Genomic DNA, 19,920 nt, shown 5'->3' with positions numbered 1-19,920 from the left:
GTTCTTAAAAAGTTAAGGATTGAGGGAGTATTTATAGGTAAAACTTAGCTTTTCAAGTACACCTCTTGATGACTTTCAAAATAAGTTTTTTCAACTATATTTGTTGATGACTTCCAAAGTAAGTTTTCTCAAGTATATCTCTTGATGACTTCTAGTGTAAGCTTCTCAAGTATATCTTTTGATGGCTTCTAGAGTAAGCCTTCGATCTCAAGTTCATATCTTGATGACTTTTAAAATACATTTAAAAACATGATTTTTTCAATACATTTCAAATATAAATTATTTTGAAATCCTAGCTCACTGGTACATTTTAAAACTTAAGATGTCTAGGGTTCAAATCCTAGGAAACACAATGTATTTTTGAACATTTTGAAATGTCTTCTAAAATAATTGTGCAAAAACATCGTTCAATGCCGAATTCGAACTCGGGACTTCAAAAGCAAATGCCATGCCCTTTGCCATCTACACTACATCAAACATTTTAATATGGGTGTCATGCTTTAAATTTATACTATATCAGACATATATATACCTATATAGATAGAGTTTGATCGGGTGCCGTAACACCCTCAAGCTACTATATAGATTCGCCCCTGGCTTTACATTATATAGAAATAATAACTTTTTCCCCTCAAAAATAGTTTTATATGGCATCTTTATAATTTATAAAATTTATAGAATTTTCTCTTGCTTTATAAAATCATTTTCCTTTTATGTCAATTAATATAAGAAAATTTTTATTTTGTGTAAGACACACCTTTTGTAAGTTGTACGAGGCATTCAGTGACTGCCACGTGTTACTATGGGACCACTAATTCCTCTCTTAACTTTTCTTGCTCCCTTCTTTAACAAAGAAATAGACCCCAGTAATAAAAAATGACAAGAATAAATTACATGAAAATTTTCATGAGGTTAATTCTTACAATTTTATTTTTCATAATTTTGTGAAAATCAACTGTATTTTGAAAAAAATAAAAATTAATTTTAGAAAGTTAGTTTTACACTTAAAAAAATAATAAAATATTATCTATTGACCTTAGGAGGTCGGTATGTTCTTAAAATTTTTTATATTTTTAGAAAATCAACCTCATGAAATTAGAATTAGCAAAAAAAAATTATGAAATATTTATAAATACATACTTCCGAAGCTTGTAATATAATAAAATAATTTTTAAAAAATATAGATTTTTAAATATTTTTTAGGTGCCAATAAACCAATATTTTACGAGATGAATCGATTAAGATTTTATCAACCTATCTCTGAGTTTGATTCTATCAAAAAACAGACTTTATGGAAGTCGATTTTTTACCTTACTTTTAATTAGTTATATTTTATTACAACAACAACAACAAATCCGGAATATTCCCACATAATGGGGTCTGGGGAGGGTAGAATGTACGCAGTCCATATCACTACCTCTAGAGAGGTAGAGGGGTTGTTTTCGATAGACCCCCGGCTCAAGACAAAAGACAATTAATTATATTTTATTAATGAAGAAAAAAGGAATAAAAATAAAATATAAGTTTTTAGCTGTTATTTTCTACCTTCTCAAATAGCAATGTTTTAGGCTTTTCATTTGCTTCAGAATAAGTGATGTTTTGGATATGTTGGGAAAAACAGACTATTTTTTCCAATCCTTCCGGACCGCTTTCAAGAAGAAAATAACAGAGAAATTAAAGAGAATAACAACACAAAAATTTAACGTGGAAAACTCTCCAATTGGAGAAAAATCACGGGCCTCCCAGAAAAATATTCACTATATGAAAATTATTACACCATACAATACACAATATTTTTCTCACACACCCTCACTTCCTAAAATACTATTTTCAAAGAGATCTCCAAGAGAATTATCTCTAAACCTCTTTAATAGTAAACAAAGAAAAGAATATTTTTGTGTGTGTTAAACAATGAAGGAGGTGTAGGTTTATTTATAACTCTCAACCTCCTCCAAAACCGAGTAGATTTTCGATATGGGAGGTTTTCTTTTCTTCGAAACAACTTCAACAAATCTCCACCTTTTGAAGAGAAGAAAATGCAATCCGTTGGCCCTTTATAGTTGTCCAGCTACACATAACAAAATCAGTTCTCCACCTGACTCTAAACTCGGCCAACCATGTGTGACTGCAACTTTCACATTGTCTGCTACTGACAATCATAATTCTAAATTCAAGAATTATCATAGTCCCACCATAAAGAGTACATTCACTCAGATTGAAAAACCAATCCAAGAATTTTTACTTGAAATCACTTCCTAATTTCAAGAATTTCATTTTTGGCACATGTCGAAAAAACTGCTAATAACTTATGGTGTAACTCTCTTGTTGATTTCTTGAGAGTTCATTAGCCATCGACATCTTTTCCACCACACACCTTGCATCACCTATCAACCAATGCCCATGTGCAAACTTGTGGACCAGCTACCAATTAAACATCCTATTCCATGGCAATTCTAAAGGTAGCATTCATGCCATGAGGATTTTCATCTTTCTTACAAAGAATTATCATCCCCTGTTCTAGGGAGACAACATTGGTAGCATTTTCTTTGGAGCTTCCAGCCGAACTAGCCCCATCAAATTTCTCAATCTCAAATTTTGTCCCCATCTTGTTTATCAGTACTAATAAATGGACAATAGTAATGAAAAGTACCCACTAAATTAGTTCCCAGGAAAGAGAGGTGGATCACAAAGGATACACTTAAGTACCAAGTCTTTCCTTAGCCAGAACCTCTTTAGATTGTACTTATTCCCACTATTACCAAATATACAAGTACCCCAAAGTAACTCCACCAGAATAGCAAACTCCACCGGAATCAGACTGCACTTGCTACTCCATCGGGATGAAACTTCTGCTTGAGAACAATAATTCTAATTCAGAAATTTTTTCTGATGTGGAAGATCAAACAAAGCTACAACCATAGAGCATACTAAAATTTCAAAAGAATTATTCCACACCGAGGCTTTGATACCCCTTGTTGGAAAAAATGGACTATTTTTTCGCCCCTTCCGGACCGCTTTCAAACAGAAAATAACAGAGAAATTAAAGAGAATAACAACACAAAGATTTAACGTAGAAAACTCCCCAATTGAAGAAAAATCACGGGTCTCCCAGAAAAATATTCACTATATGGAAATTATTACACCATACAATACACAATATTTTTCTCACACACCCTCTATTTTTCTCACACACCCTCACTTTCTAAAATACTATTCTCAAAGAGATCTCCAAGAGAATTATCTCTAAACCTCTTTAATAGTAAACAAGGAAAAGAATATTTTTGTGTGTGTTAAACAATGAAGGAGGTGGAGGTTTATTTATAACTCTCAACCCCCTCCCAAACCAAGTAGATTTTCGATGTGGGAGGTTTTCTTTTCTTCAAAACAACTTCAACAGAATAATTGAAAATACATTAATTATATTCTCCTAAGTTTTAAATTTATTCGTTTTTAAATAAAGAGAGTCTTACATAACTATTAAACTATTAAAAAGTTACATATTCAAGCTATTTACAAGGGTAAATTAGTATTATATTAAGTCGTATTAAAACTGTGAGGTCAAAATTTTTTATTTTTGATACAATAATTCGATATAAATTAAATTATGAACATACTTATTTGTATCCTTCAACTAACAATAATCAATTTTTATATCTCAAAAAAATTAAAATAAAATAAAAACTTTCATTTGTAGTAGTGGGATTATTTTTTTAATTTTGTAGTGAAAATTTTTCGTTTAAAATGATGAAGGAAAATGAAGAATTATTGATATAAAATAAATATTAATAAAAAATAAAGAACTCAAAAGTGAGAGAAATGCAAAAGTGAAAGAGGGAGGTGACAAAAATGGACCCCACAAAATACTTGTCAAGTGTAAACAATGCCCTCATACAACTTTTATAGAGTGAATCTCACTCAAAATAAAAATTTTCTTAATATAATATATGCTATTGCTACCAAAGCATAAAATGGCAAAGCGTGAGATTACGACATGGCTGACAACGATATTTTTGATGGATATGCATTATTGAAGTAGAGCTCACTGTAACCTGAATTTATGACGTTTGTTTGAAGAAAACCATTTTGCATGACTAAGTCATGTTTATTCTTTGATCATCCAAAAACACTTCTAGTTTCTATCAAACAATTTTTATTTATTATTTTTAAAAAAAAAAAAAAAACTTGTGGTGTGATAGTTGGGATGTATTCGATCACCCTTAATCAGAGATTTTAAATTCGATTCTTGAGAACCAAAAGAATTCTATTAAAAGTGTTACCTTCAAAATAAGCCCATGTAACGAGCAATCGAGTTCTAGTCGGACTTCAAGTATCAAATATCAAGTGAAAAACAAAAAAAAAAAATAATATCAAAAAAACTTCCTACTTATATATGTGTTGACAACATTTTCCTTGGCTGATATTTTAAATCTTACCCCATATTAATTGCTCTAATTGATACTAAAGATGTTATTACTTATTATCAATTTTTAGCACAAAAAAATTTCATGAAGTTTACTGTGCTTAACACTTGTTGACAAGACACTATCAAATTCTTAACTTTTCAGAGAATAGCTCATGCGTTATCTTTTGGAAAAAGTTTTCAAAAACTATTTTCTGTTTTGCGTAACACAAATGATCTGCTTAATTAATTAGTTGAATTGGTTGATGGGTACATGCACGGTGCACATTATTTGGTTTACCCAATTTGTCATGCTTCTAATTATGATAGTAATGTTGGCCTTTAGTTGTCAGTTCAAATGCAAGATCACAATTAAATTCTATCAGGTTGTTTGATATATAGTATTTTTATTTCATTAGTGTCATGATTTACTATACACACAAATAGTATTACATAGAATGCATAATTAATACACATATTGATTACAATATTGAAATATCAATAAACATAGAATTAAATAATATCAAAATTAATATGTATTATATTTCTAATACCTCCTGCCAACCGATTTATAGAATTCGTCAACCAAAACTAAAATACTACGCCCCTGTTTCATTTTACTCGTCTCAAATTTTCTAATTTAATTTTTTATTTTACTCTATCATTTTTCATTAATCAAGACTAGAAAATTCTTTTTTTCCTTTTATACCTTAATATTAATTATTTTTTCTCTAAATTAAAATAAAACATCATTTAATAGAGGTACTATGGTAAAGTACTCATGTTATTAATTATTTTTCTTAATTAATGTGCAATGTCAAATTAAAAAGAGTAAAATGAGACGAAGGGAATAGTAGATAGTACTACGCAGTTTACAGCAAAAGAATTATTATTATTTTTTTGGTTTTCCATCCAATATTTGGTACCCACATTGGAGTCTGACTGATCCGAATTCATGCCATGTAGAACCCCATTCGGGGAGAAGCGCTCTCCACTAAAAAAAAATTTTCATAACCAAAATTCAAATTCGAGACCTCTGATTAAGGAAAAAGCAACCCCTCTGCTGCACCTGCACATCCGGTTAAACAACAAAATTATTGCCGCAGGTGCATACTAAGTTTTAATATTTTCATTTTATTTTTGTGTCAGGAAGAATTCAGAAGGTCCAAACTAAAAGAGAATAAATTTGGGAATATTGACCACCACCCTCGAGCCTCATGTGATGAAAAGTTTTATTTTATGTGAGATTCATATATTATCTGGCACACAATAGTTACGAGGATTTTGACACAATTTTTATGAAGGGTAAAAATGAAAATCGATCATAAACACCAAATAAAAAATATACATCCTCCTTCAGTTCACATAGCTGCTTCCATTTCCAACTTTTAAATTTAGATTTTTAGTTTGGATGAGGAGTAAGAAAATGTACCTACTAAGACCGGAAGAAAGTGATAGAGAAGTGAAATTTTTAAACTCAACAGGGGAAAAGAAAGAGGAAAAAGTGAAGTGGGCAAATGCTATGCCCCACTGACACTTATCAAGCATTAAAGGAGCCACACAACTGACACTATCTATATCTCATGCATAATAAAAATTTTCTCATATAATGTACTCGCTTCGTTTTATATTAATTTATTATTTTATTAATTAAAGATTTTATTTTTATTTTAAAAATATTAAAAATTATTATTTTTCTTTTAATATCATTCATATTATTAAATAATTATATAAGTTATAAAGTATTGATAGTTAAATTAAATTTGTTAAAATAAAATTAGTCTAATAATATAAATTACTACTCCTAATAAATTGAAAAAAAATTCAAGTCAACATGAGCTAAATGAAATAAAACGGTCAAAGTAATTTATTGGCGAGTGAATACTTTAATTAATTTTATCCGCTATATACGAAAGAGAAATTGTGGACAATCTTTTGACACGTCCTTTAAATTAGCCAACCTCTAAGTCTAGATAAGATCGAATTAGCTTCAGTATTTATTAGTTTAATAATGGATCGCCACCCTTGTTAAAAGTTTATAGGATGATCACAGTCAAATAATTTGGAGTTAATTCCTCGTATTGTCATTGAATTATTGATAATATCTCATAAAAGTTATTATCATTGAACTATTGATAATATCTCACAAAAGTTATTTTTATATTTTTTATGACAAAAATATCATTAAACTATTACTTTATCTCTCATATTATCATTCGAACATATTAAGCTATTAAATTCAATTTTAATGACACGTTCTTTGAAATCTACAACTCAATATATAACAAAAAATGATTTTAGAATAAAGACAATAAGCAAATTTTATTATAAAAACAATAAAATTAACCAAAATAAAATAGATTTTAAATAAAGACAAATTATACATGGTAAAAATAATTTTAAATTTTTTTTTAAAATATGAGATTTTATAGCATTCATTTTTTAAAAATTTTAAGGAGTCACTCTCTCCGTTTCATATTATTTACTCACCTTTCTCTACACGTCCCATAAAAAATTATAAATAAGAAAGATAATTTACTAATTTACCTTGTAATTTTTTAATACATTCTATCAGTGTCTTCATAAATACCAAAATTAATAATATAAAAAAAAAATTGGAAACCTTATTATATTATACTTTCAAATGAATTAATATAACGATGAATATTAATTTAATTTTAGTACTATAAATTGATAAGTAACTTAGAATATATGGGACAAAAAGATTAGTTAATACTCTCCTTGTTCTTAAATAAGTGAACAAAAGTAAAATATAAATTAAGATAATTTAATGTTTATGTTTTAAATTTTTTATAATTATTTTAAAAATTTATTGAATGCATACATATTAATAAAAAATTCAGAATTCATAAACTTTAAATTCTGATTCCATAAGTGAAACATGTAAAGAGAAAAGTTTATAAATAATATGAAATGGAGAGAGTATACTTTTCTTTTAAATGGTCCTATAAAATTTCAAGTATTTTTTTTTTTAAAACACCTCAATATGTCTAATTTTTGTTTATTTAAAAATGTATATTTCATTTTGGTGGATTTTATTGCTTTTTATATTAGACCCATTTTTTGTTCTGTACTTGGAATGGTATAATCTAATAAATTTTCATTAAATTTAAACTTAATTAAATGAGTTTATTAGGTTAAAATGTTAGGATGACAATATGAGATATAAAGTAATAGTCCAGTGACATTTTTGTCATAAAAAGATAAAAATAACGTTTATGAGACATTGTCAATAGTTCAATGACAATATAAGGAATTAACTCAATGATTTGTCTGGTTCACTTTAAAAAACTTGCAGAAATCTATAAATTTTGTATATTAAAGTATATATTACTACTATTAATAAGAGTGAAGAAGCAGGCAACTCTTCGTCAACATGCCTGCTTATTCACCTATTTTAGCTGCTCCGTGATTTTATTTTATTATCCCTAATTAATTATTTTGAGTTATTTATATCTAAGAAAATTAGTAATACTAAATTAAAAAAAGGTAAAATAGACATTTATGACATGTCTGTTTCAGCTACTTCAATCGTAGTTTTATTATATCACCTCAAATTAATTATTATAAGTCATCTAGGTATTAAAAAAATAATAGTATTTAATAAATAATAAAATAGATATAAATGATAAATCAATTCTCGATGTTTTAAATTAATAGGACATCTTATATGAGACTTACTGAAAAAATTCACAAGTATGTTTGCTCCATGATTTTACTATATTACCCATAATTAATTATTGTAAGATATTTTTACATATAAGAAAATTAATAATATTTAATAAAAAAAGGTAAAATAGACATTTATGACATGTCTACTTCTTCTTCAACCGTAATTTTACTCCATCACCCCTAATTAATTATTATAAGTTATTTAGATATTAAAAATTTAATAATATTTAATAAAAATAAAATTGACATAAAATGATAAATTAATTCTCAAAAACTAAAAAAAACTACAGCAGGCTGGTAGGTCAAAAATTACCTGAATTTATTAAGCAAGTTTATATCATCAAACTTAGTTTGCTAAAATGGATATTCGTTTTTGTGTGATTGAACTGAACAAATTCTTTAACATTTCTAAAAGCAAGTATTTCCAATCTATTACTTTTGGTGGACGAAATTAACTTAGATGCTTGTGGTTTTGATTTCTCAAATAATCATTCAATTAAAATTTATTACTCCGCATTTTATAATAAATGAATTGTTGAATTTTTGACACACATATTAAGAAAAAAACATTAAAGACATAAATTTAGCACAACTTTTCATTTTTACCTCAAAAAAAAAATAGTTGACCTTGTAATACATTTTCAAAAGTTAATTAGTTGTCAAATTATAAGGACAAATTTGAAAAAACATTCAATGATTTACTTATTTTAAAATATCAATAAATATTATAATAATTCACTTATTTCAAAACGGAGAGAGTAGTATTTAAGAAGTCACGCTTCTTAATTTCAATTTTCTTAACAAAAAAATAATTATATGACAGTAACTATTTATTGAGTGATCATCTAAAAAGTTAAAAATTAACTCTATTACACAGGTTAATCATAATTTGTTTGCAAGTTGTATAGCATTCCACCAATATACTTAAATGTTTGCTGCAAAAGTTACGAATACATATCGTAAAGTGTTTGAGAAGTCAGTTGCCAGAGAGAGACTTAATTGAGTTGTAAAAAGATACTCCCTCCGTCTCCGTTCCATTTTATATTTCATCATTTTTTTTTTATAGTCCGTCTCAAAAAAAATATCATATTTCTTTATTTGGTAAATATTTAAAAATATAATTATATTTTTATTTTTATTAGGCCCACTTAATTAAACAAAAAAGATAGTAGCACGTTTTTTTATAAAGGACAATTTGATAAATATTATCAAGTTTTTTCTTATTTCTTAAATTTCGTGTCCAATCAAATGATGACACATAAAATAAGATGGAGGAAGCACGTGTTATTATGCATTTTAATATTAAAAAAAATTATAATATTAAGTGCATGATATTAATAGGTATATGGTGAAGAAAGTGGTGCCATGGTTTTTTGGTAACTCTTATAACCACAAAGATATGTTATCCTCATAATCTCCTACTAACTAATCCTCAAATCACTATCCACCTTCTTGACATTTATTTGTGGAAGAAATTCTACACTTGTATAAAGTATCTTCTTCTTTGTATTGTAATGATTTTTTTTTTTTAAAAAAAGGATTTGTGTGGTGAATAAAAGAATTAAGATAAAGAAATATTTTAAGTCTCCAACTATATTCACAATGCAAAAGAAAATAGTTATAGTAGTGAAAAAGAGAGTTGGTATGAAGAAAATGTTCCAAGTCTTCAATTATATTCACCATACAAAACAAAGTTTTTATACGTTGAAGGAAGATGTTCTTATGATGGAGTTTTGGACTCTTCAACTAATTCGAAATTGCTTGAGTTGTACGACATTGTTGGACTGTTGTATCCTAAAGATTACAAGTCAAGAAATATATACGGTTGGATTTGTGTAGATTATGCCGCACTGAGTTTGAACCTCCTTAAAGAGAACTAAATATTCACGTCGATCTCAACCTGAATGATTTTATTCATTATTTATTCACTTTATTTTCAACTGTATTTTATTATAATTACAATACATTACATCAATAAATACTAGTAATATTATCATGTATAAATGACCAAAAAAAAAAAAAGTTGGTAACAAATCATATCATGTAAAATTATATAGGAAACTTGGGATCTAAGATCTGAAGGAGAAAGTGGCAGAAGAGGTCTTGAAAATCAAGATTTTGTCCCAAATATTGGCACTTTACAATAGCTACAAAGAGGTTATCAGAATTGTGTAGATCACGAGCTGGCATCCGTTTATTAGCCTGTCGGCAATTCCAATAGGACAATGCCTTAGAGTCCTACGTCGGTACAAATAGGGTCACCCTACTATTTACTTCCTCCATTTGTTCTACTACGTCGGTACAAATAGGGTCACCCTACTATTTACTTCCTCCATTTGTTCTATCTTATCTTATCTTAATTTGGCAAGAAAAAATAAAGAATATTTCTATGTACCAAGTATCCTTAATTGTGTGGTATTGCCGTGTAAAAAACGGGGAGATTATAAGGTGAGGTATTCTAAAGTTAAAATTTTGATATGTTTGAAGTTCAGATATATTTATTTAAAGTACTGGTAAAGATAATTAAACTATAGTTATTTTTGCCTGGATTTTAGCATATGATTGAGATTGATACAAAAAAAATAACTGAATTGTAGAAGTTCATTAAACTTCAATGATATGTGTTTGAACTTTAGATATTGTCTGAAGTTGGATTTTTTCAAGACCAACTTTAAAACACTGCATGTCTAAAGTTGTCCAAGTGAGTACACATGAAAATTTTAATTAAAAAGTGGACACAGATTAAATGGCAACGTCAAAATAGAATATCAATGCACTTCAGCCACTTTTTAGAGTTGACTTAGCTTCATGATCTATTTTTTTATTTTTTTTTAAAGTCGACTTAACTTCATGATCTATTTTTTTTTTGCATCATGATCTTAGCATTTGGGTTCCTCACTTGGTTGAATTAGGCCAAAGATCTCATTCGCTCATCCATCATAATGCAAACCAAGGGGAAGCGCATGTAAATTAGAGAAATATTTTCTTGTAGGGGGTTTGCTAGGGCAAAATATTTTATTGTACGCACCATATAAAAGGAACAACTTTATTAGCACTTGGCTTTTTACATACTTGAATTGGAACATGATTCACACCTAGCTCCAATCAATTTTATTACTACAAGGAATCATAAATAAGATATTTATCCCTCCCATAAGAACAACAACATTATCCTAAGAAGCAAGCCCGACTTAGTACTATGAGATACAAGCACAAAAACATAAACACAAAGATTCCATTATTAATTGACATAAGAATATTCTTCACATGCACCCTAGTCCTTATTAGTTGCTTCCCAATAAATAATGACAATTATTGATAACCCATCATCATCAACTATGTTTAGTACGTCCATTCTTGAGGTAGTTGCACCTCTTGGTCGTTTACCACACTTGTTTGGTCTTCTGAACGTACAAGGTTTTCCTTAGAAACCAAATCCTCTGTTTCATTCTCTGCACGTGCAAAACAATTAAATCACCACAAATGATTTTTTAAACTTAGGATTAAAAATCTTGAATGCATCAATATATTAATGGTCCAAATCTAGGAGATCGTGTAATCTTTTTTGTTGACTAGGTTGCAATTCACTCAAATGATGATCAGAGAATCTTAATAGATTAGTTGGTTGATTGTATGATCATTTGAAATTTTTATACTATTGCTGAGGGTTCAATTACTCCCGTGGAATCCTCCCCCATTTCCCCTTCCCAGCCACCAAATTTTTCCCTAAAAAAAAATAAAAAAACTCAAATCGTGATCAATACTTCAACCATTTAATGATTCAAACCAAACAGATCATCTAATCTTTTAATTTTGCTATAGAATCTAGAATATATCAATCCTTTGATGATACAAACGTGCACAACACTTTAGTTCTAATCCAGATCATTCAATATCTTCTCTTCGATTTACAGGAAAACATGGTCAAAGATGCTAATGAAAATTTGCAATTCGTTATTCGATTAACTACGCGTACCAGACCCCACATTGTGAAAATACACTGAGTTTGTTGTTGTTGTACGCGTAATGATTTTTTACATTATTGCATTTATGTCAGAGGTTGTTAATCAGTTCATAAGAGTTTATTATACTAATCCTATGCATTTCTGCAAAAGACTATTCGGCCGGACCATAGGGTCTATCATGCACAGTCTTACCCTATCCTGTATTTTTGAAAGAGACTGTTTTCACAACTTGAACCATGATGATCTCCTAGTCACATTACAACCACCTTACCAATTACGTAAATTTTATATCTTTTAAGTGATCTGATAGGACAAAAATTATTTTGTGAAGGGTGTATAGAGATATTAAATCCATTTATACTTACCATGTTTGGGAAGGTGAGAAGAAGAGACAGCACACGTGTTTGATTGAGACAAGGCATCCATGTGGTTGAAGTGTTGTTGCAGAGCTTGTAGTACTCTTGCTGGTATTAGAACCGTGGAACTTCCTGTCCATTTGTCATCAACAAAGAATTAACATGTTAGCTTTTGGATTGTTAAACTATACTACTAATATTCTTTTGCTTATTCTGCAAACAATAAACCTAACTTCTAACTTATATTTTACATAACCAACTAAAATACTGTCAAATTGTAATAGTTTAATATCTAACTTAGCAGATATAACCTTCAACTAATTAAAAAGTACACGTTTGATACATTGTGTATGTAACGTTTAATTGAAGGTTACAAGTAACAATACAACATATGATATATGGTATGACCTCACAAGGGTACGAGAATGGTCGCATGCACGCAAATTTTACTCATGTTTTGAGAGATAAAAAGACTATTTTTGATAAATTCTCGACGATAGGAAAATATTTCAAAAAGGAGTACTTACTCTATTCTATTGCATCCTCACGTACGACAAATAATGATACCTTTTTCTTCGTATACTATATATCTATATGGACCCCCAACTGGCAACTACCACCCACTCATATTGATAGCTTAACGAAATAAAAAAGCAAATTTATTTGGATAAAATGAAAAATATTCGAAGTATAAAAATGAAAGCACTACGAGATTCTACCAAGATCTTTTTTGTAATTAATTTCTTTTACAACGATAGAAGATATAAATTATATTTTTTTAGAGTTTTAAATTCACGCGATATTCAATGAAAGGTGTTAATTGATAAAACGAAAAATTTTATCACGTGCTTCACTCACATAACTGATATAAATTATGTGAGATTTTTTTACCTTGTGTAGATTCAAAATTTATAGACCTATAAATATAAAATTTGGCATTATTTTTTCGTAAGATAAAAAAAAAAATCACACAATTAAGTGGGAATCCTATGGATTACACATAAGAAGAATTTCATAAATAAAAAACCCTTGAAAAGGGAACACAGTTAAAAAAACTTGTATATGCCAAAAGAAGAGTCATGATGATAAACATTAGGTGCACTATGTGGTAAAAAATAAGGAAAAAATAGATAAGAATTATCATCTTATCGTGACGTACTTATTACAATGTCCCTATCATAATTCATATACATAATAAAGAAAACATAAATGGACAATGGTGGTGGGGAGAGACGTAAATACACTATATAATAAAAATATAATATACGCCTAAATATAAGTAAGTTGTTGTCTAGCGTGGATGCCGTAAGCAACTAAAATGGATCCCACTAATTATAGTATTCTCATGTAATTACATTGGGCTAATTTAGATTCTAATACAGATCCCTTGGATAAGAAAATTAATCTCTTTCATACACAGAATCGATTAGAATCTATGATTGGAATTATTACAGATCTCAATAAAGTCATTTTCACCTGTCTATTTATAATTTAATGTCGTCTTATGTTGAATATTATGCAAGATAAAAGTATAAGAAAACATTAATAGTACCTGTCACAAAAGAATAGCGCATGTAATAGTACCTCGCATTAATCATCATTGACTTATATTTTCTAAAGATAAAATTTCAAAAATGACAACTATGGAGTCTTAATTGTAATTTTTATAGAAATAATTTTATAATTACGAAAAATAGCAAGTTGTATTTTATATTTAAGTAAACTATTGTTATACAAATACATATACAATAAGATTTACTGCCCTTATTTTACTCAAATTAGTTGAGTTAAATAAGAAATAATTATCCCATATAATTAAATCCACATAAATTACTCTTATTTAAATTAGAAGATTCCTTTTTCAAATCAAATCAAATATAAATATTATTATTTCCATGATCTTTAAAATTTTAAAATATCATTCTTTTATATCTCTAAATATTTTTTCTTGGTAGTTTTTTCAATTTTTTATCTTCTTTTTTTCATTTTTTTCTTTCCACTTTATTTTCTCTCATCTACTTCTCTTCCTTTTTTTTATTTTTTTTTTCTCTTTCTCATATTTTTTTTTCGTTTTCTTCTTCTTCTTCTTCTTCTTCTTCTTCTTTCACTTTTATTTTTACACTTCTATTTTTAGTTTCTATTTTTCTTTCTTCTTTTTTTTTCCCTTTTCACTTTTTTTAAATTTTTATTTTTCATTTTTTTTAAAAAACTCTTCTATCTCTATTATTTTTAAAAGACGAATATCTATATCATATATACATATTCTAAAAATATACAATATAAATAGACATACAGATCTGCATATGTATTAACAGTAAAAAAACATACATATATATTTGCATATGTATTTACAGAAATACATATCTGACTCACATGTATATATAAACATATAGGACACAAAATCTTTATAACAAGAATGAAAATTATATACATATACTTATCGATAATAAAAAAATACATGATACATATCTTAAACAGTAAAAGAAAACAAATAAGTACATATGTTATATCCTCTAAAATGACATAGTATGTACAATTCAAAAATAAATTCAACACCGTATAAAATACATATAGCTCAGCATATGTATTTACAGAATACATACATGATCTATATATATATATATATATATATATATATATATATATTCTTATTTTATATGAGTCACCTTTGTATTTCGCAGATACATATGAAGATATATGGTATAGTTATGTTTGTTACTGTTTAATATGAATATGATATGTATTTAGTAAATATACACGTATGTTTTGTATTGTAAATATATATCCAAATCTGTATGGCTATGTATTTTGTATGTTTTTTGAATATGTGTATATGATATACATATTTATCTTTTCAAAATAAAAGTTAGACATAGAAGAATAAAAAAAAAAAAAAAAAAAAACAAATATATAAAAAGAAAAAAAGGAAGAAACAGAAATAGAAATGTAAAAATAAAAGAAAAATAAAAAAATAAAATAAAATAGAAAAAAGACGAAGAAAACGAAAATAGAAAAAGAAAAAAACGATATGAGAAAGAAAAAAAAAAGAAAACGATAAAAGAAAAAAAAAATAGAAGAGAAAATAAAGTGGAAAGAAAAAAAAATGAAAAAGAAAAAGAAATCAAAATAAAAAAATAAGATGAAAAAAAACCAACAAAAAATAGGTAGAGATATAAGAGAGTGATAAGAGAGTGAAAGAAGTAATGATGTTTTATTTTGAAATATTGAAGATCACGAAAATAATTATTTTCTAATATGACAAAGGAAAAAAAAGAAAAAAAATAAAAAAAGAAAAATAAAAAAGAGAAATAGAAGAGAGAAAATAAAATGAAAATAAAAAAAATTAAAATAAAATAAAAAATAAGATGAAAAATAAAGTAAAAGATATGACTATATTTGAGAGAGGTGAAATAGCGGAGTGAAAGTAGGAAAATATAAAGTAGTGAGAGTAAAAAACATGTGTTTACCTACTTAATGAGTAAAATAATATTACTATTGCTATAAATTATAATTTTATAAAAGCGTTGCTATTTATTGTAATTATAGTATTAAGTATGATACTTTCTCTAATTTTCCTTTATTAAATTCCACTTTACACTTTGGTATCTAACTTAAAAGATGATTCTGACTACTTACGATTTATCAATTCAATCTTTAACATTTTTAACATTAAAATTATTTTATTTTTAGAATTATATATAGTTATTATGTTGCTGAATTACCTCACACCTATTTCTCATGAAAGAAGTCATAAGTTTAGGTAGAAAGAACAATCAGTGGTAGAGAGATAATTTATTCACACTCAATAATTTTCAACGTATAGCATAAATTTAAGCATAAAAGTTTATCAAAATTGTGAGAAATCATATAATACTATTTTCTTCATTAACCCATCCATAAAAAAAGATACAATCTTATACTTAAAATTTTTTAACTAAACTTTTCATTTTATTCTTAACGACATGCTTTTAATAGTAATAGCATTCTAATGTCAATGTTTTCAAGACTAGAATATTTTAAAAAGTCGATCAAACTCCACCACATAAATTAAAATGGAAATGGAAGGTTTACTCTATTATTGAAGGTTAATTGATTATTTCATGCCTAAACAAGGCATTACTTTGATTTGTTTCTTAAAATATAATTGATTTTACAAACTACACCAAGTTTCGTTACAAGTTGTGCATTTTATATCTTAATAAACAAAATGTTATGCTTTTCTTGTTAGATAATTATAGATAAAAAAAAATATATGTTCAACTAGACTAATAAAGGTATCTCAACGTTATCAAAGATGTATAACTAAATACTTTCCTATATATGATAAGAAAAAGGTGATATAAGATTGAACGGAGGGAATAAGATCCTGCCTAACATTTTTCCAAGTTCTTTAAAACGTGATACCTAAAGGTGTAATGGGACAGTAACTACTTTCCTCTATCAATCTATGTGACATTTTTTAACTTGATTTATAACATTAAAAAAAAAAAGACTATAATTTAAAATACACTTACTTTTGTGGCTATAAATTAATTCACTAAGAATTTAAAAAGGTTCACAGTTAAATTAATTTTAATTAAAGAAAATAACTTTATTATATGACGGATTGAAAAGGAAATTATGTCAGTATAAATCTACATTCCGTTTTCAATGCAGTAAGAATTTTGGGTTCGGACTCCACGAGCTTTACTGCATTAGGCTAAACAAAAGAGAAAAGAATTTTGGGTAATAAAGTTGAATTTAATCGAAAGCTTTTCACCGTTTCACTTTTTAAAGTATATAAGATTTTTCCACATGAATTTAAATTATTGAGACACCAAACTTATATACTGGAATCTAACCAGCAAATGAAGGAACGACTATGTGGGCAACCTGAAAAATTGATTGCTGATAGTGACATGTTTGTTGATCCAGTAAATATTGTAGGCGGACAAAGTCTAAACGCAACTCAACTGATTCATCCACAAATGGGGTCCTTTTTAGCCCCATATTGGTGGACAGTACAATCACAAATCACAGTTTCATTGAATTATAGTAACAATTAATTAAAAATGAACAAAAAAAAGGTATTTTTTTTTTTTTTTTTATAGATATTTGATTCAGTGAACATACCAGATTTCTTTTTTGGTTCTGTCGTAGTTGGATTTGGATTATTAATTGTGCGAGGCAAGAAGACTCCGGTTCCAGAAGGCCCGTTAATCGAACCGGTTCCTCCTCCTAGAAATATAGCCCTCATCCCTACTCCACTACTTTGTGCTGGATGATGATGAAGATGATAAGACTTATCTCCACCATGCCCATGTCCACCAAGTGTTTTTTTATTGGTAAAAGTACTACTCTGCATGTTGTTTTTTTCATTCTTGAGTTTCTGTACTGATTCAGTATTCGTCCCCTTGACTCTTTTTCCTCTAGATTTTTTCTGTTTCGCTGTGGTTGGTTGGTCTTTCAAATGGTATACCTACAGATAAAGCAAAAGTCAGCTACTGATATATTGTCAAGTCAGTTAGATAGTAAAGACTTATCAAGAAACAACCCACAAGAGCTTGTTTACTATTGAAATTCGGAACAATTTTAGTAACTCAGTTGACTGACTATCTAAATTTTTATTTTATTGGTGAAAGTTCATTTCCATCTACTCAGCATCTCTACTTGTCCAACCAGCAATTTTAAGGAAAAAAAGAAAAAGAACTTTTGGAATTCTTACTTGAATTGGTCTCTTCAAATCATCACAAGAGTAAAATACTGTACTAGAATTCTTCATTTGATGATTCACAGATGAGTCTCCACCAGGCTTAACATATGTGCCTAAAGATTCTTGATTATAGTAACATATCTCCATGGAATTGTAATTTGACCAATTTCCAGCCAACCCATTTGGGCTAACAGCCTGATAAAGCAAACCAAATTCATTGAAACAATTAACACCAACTGAAAAGGCAAAAACTTGCAATCTTTAGAATTTATAATCAACCTGAACAGTATTTGGAGTGGAGTTCATGACTCTGTTGTCATCAGCAACATCATTTTCATCAACAGAAACATCTTCCTCTTCCTCTTCATCGTCGTTAAGCATATAATCAGCCATTTGTCTAGTCAACTGAGCAATAAAATCTTCATCTTCTCCGCTTTCAGTTTCGTCAGTCTCCGTCGAACCAAGTTCAGACCCTAAAGGACTGCTTAAACCAGACGAAGACGAGTGTTGTTCTGACCACCCATATGTACCAAAAATCGAAGCATTCCCCCAATTAGCCTTCACTTTCTTCAACCCATCACTGCTCTGTTCCTCAAAATCTTGAACCTTCTTCTTCTTCCATTCCTCCATGAAAAAATCAGGATTCAGAAACATCTTGGGAGGAGGAGGAGGAGGGGAGCTTTTCTCTTCTTTCCCAAGTAACACAGAAGAATAAGACGCCTTCATTATACAAAGAGGGCCGACAACTCGATGCAGTAGAGCTTTCGCTGGTTGGATTTTTTGCTGTTTAAAGACGGGAAAAAAGGATGTATTATTTGGGAAAGGAGGGAGTTTGGGAGCTGTCAGGTTGAACTTGGTCTTAATATAAGGCTAAGTTAAAGAGGGGGCGCAAGTGTGTGTACCGGGGTTTAGTGGTTGGACAGTACATTTGTCTCGCCACGTTATTCAACTGCCACTTGTTCAGAACTAGTAACCATCAATTAATTTTGAAATTAGGGGTGAAAGCTAAAATATCTAATTATGAATTTTTCTCCGAGTGAGACTTGCTTAAGTGATTGAATACTTGCATATTAATTAATAGTTAGAGGATTCGATAATCATGCTGGATAAGTAAAGGGTTCAAATCATGTCGGAAGTAATGAATCTAGAAATTTTGCTTGCTAAGAATGTTTAAAATTTAGTATATAACGATAACAGGGTATTCCCACAAAGTGAGGTTTGGGGAGAGTAAATGCACACAGTTCATGCTACTATTTCGTGTGAAGGAGAGAAGTTGTTTTCTATAGATCCCGACTCAGGACAAATAACATTATAACAAGCAAAAAAACATGCAAACAAATAATAAAATGGGGTTAGCATACCACTAGATAATAAAAGACACAAGACACCTACATAGTGATACTGTGGACTATTTATCCAAAATCACAAATATCATCAAAACACCACGAACAAGAAATTACAAAACACATGGATAACACTATGACTACTGATTTTAGTATATATCTAAAAAATTGTCTTTTACTTACATATAATATATAATTTTTCAGCAAAGGGTGTTTGAATAACTGTTTTTGGGTCAATATAGTTACGCCCCTATAGGGTAAATAGAAACATTATTGATCCTCGCAAAAGAGATTAGGAATTCTGAGAATTCAATAGCTTAGACGAAAACTTTAAATTTTTATTATGTATAAAAAATTTATCTAGAACTCAATAAATTTAATTTTTTTTCAAAAAAAATTGAAACCGTAAATTTAAAATTCTGAATTTGACTGTGATGCCCTTGTGAACTTGTCGTGAAAGAGCTTCGTTTTA

The 19,920-nt window shown here is 28.4% G+C and overlaps 1 protein-coding gene across 1 annotated transcript; it reads right to left on the bottom strand.

Moving 5' to 3' along the window:
- Positions 1-11,124: 11,124 nt before the first annotated feature.
- LOC107875510 lies at positions 11,125-19,014 on the bottom strand. The gene is made up of 5 exons (XM_016722253.2): positions 18,385-19,014; positions 18,118-18,300; positions 17,526-17,871; positions 12,423-12,545; positions 11,125-11,544 (listed from the first exon to the last, which is right to left on the bottom strand). Exons 1-5 carry the CDS (start codon positions 18,829-18,831, stop codon positions 11,435-11,437), a joined length of 1,209 nt encoding a protein of 402 aa, XP_016577739.1. The 5' UTR covers positions 18,832-19,014; the 3' UTR covers positions 11,125-11,434.
- Positions 19,015-19,920: the final 906 nt, after the last annotated feature.

Source organism: Capsicum annuum, chromosome 6, assembly GCF_002878395.1.
Source record: "Capsicum annuum cultivar UCD-10X-F1 chromosome 6, UCD10Xv1.1, whole genome shotgun sequence".
NCBI classification, from domain to species: domain Eukaryota; kingdom Viridiplantae; phylum Streptophyta; class Magnoliopsida; order Solanales; family Solanaceae; genus Capsicum; species Capsicum annuum.
This window is presented reverse-complemented; position numbering and strand designations above follow the sequence as displayed.

What these genes read in the sequence shown, in the direction of transcription:
- LOC107875510 (XM_016722253.2), bottom strand. Translation starts at nt 18,831, where the DNA reads ATGAAGGCGTCTTATTCTTCTGTGTTACTTGGGAAAGAAGAGAAAAGC. An exon ending in ATTTGAAGAGACCAATTCAA is followed by an intron (nt 17,872 to 18,117) that starts GTAAGAATTCCA and finishes CTTTATCTGTAG; the next exon opens with GTATACCATTTGAAAGACCA. An exon ending in AGAACCAAAAAAGAAATCTG is followed by an intron (nt 12,546 to 17,525) that starts GTATGTTCACTG and finishes ACAAATGGACAG; the next exon opens with GAAGTTCCACGGTTCTAATA.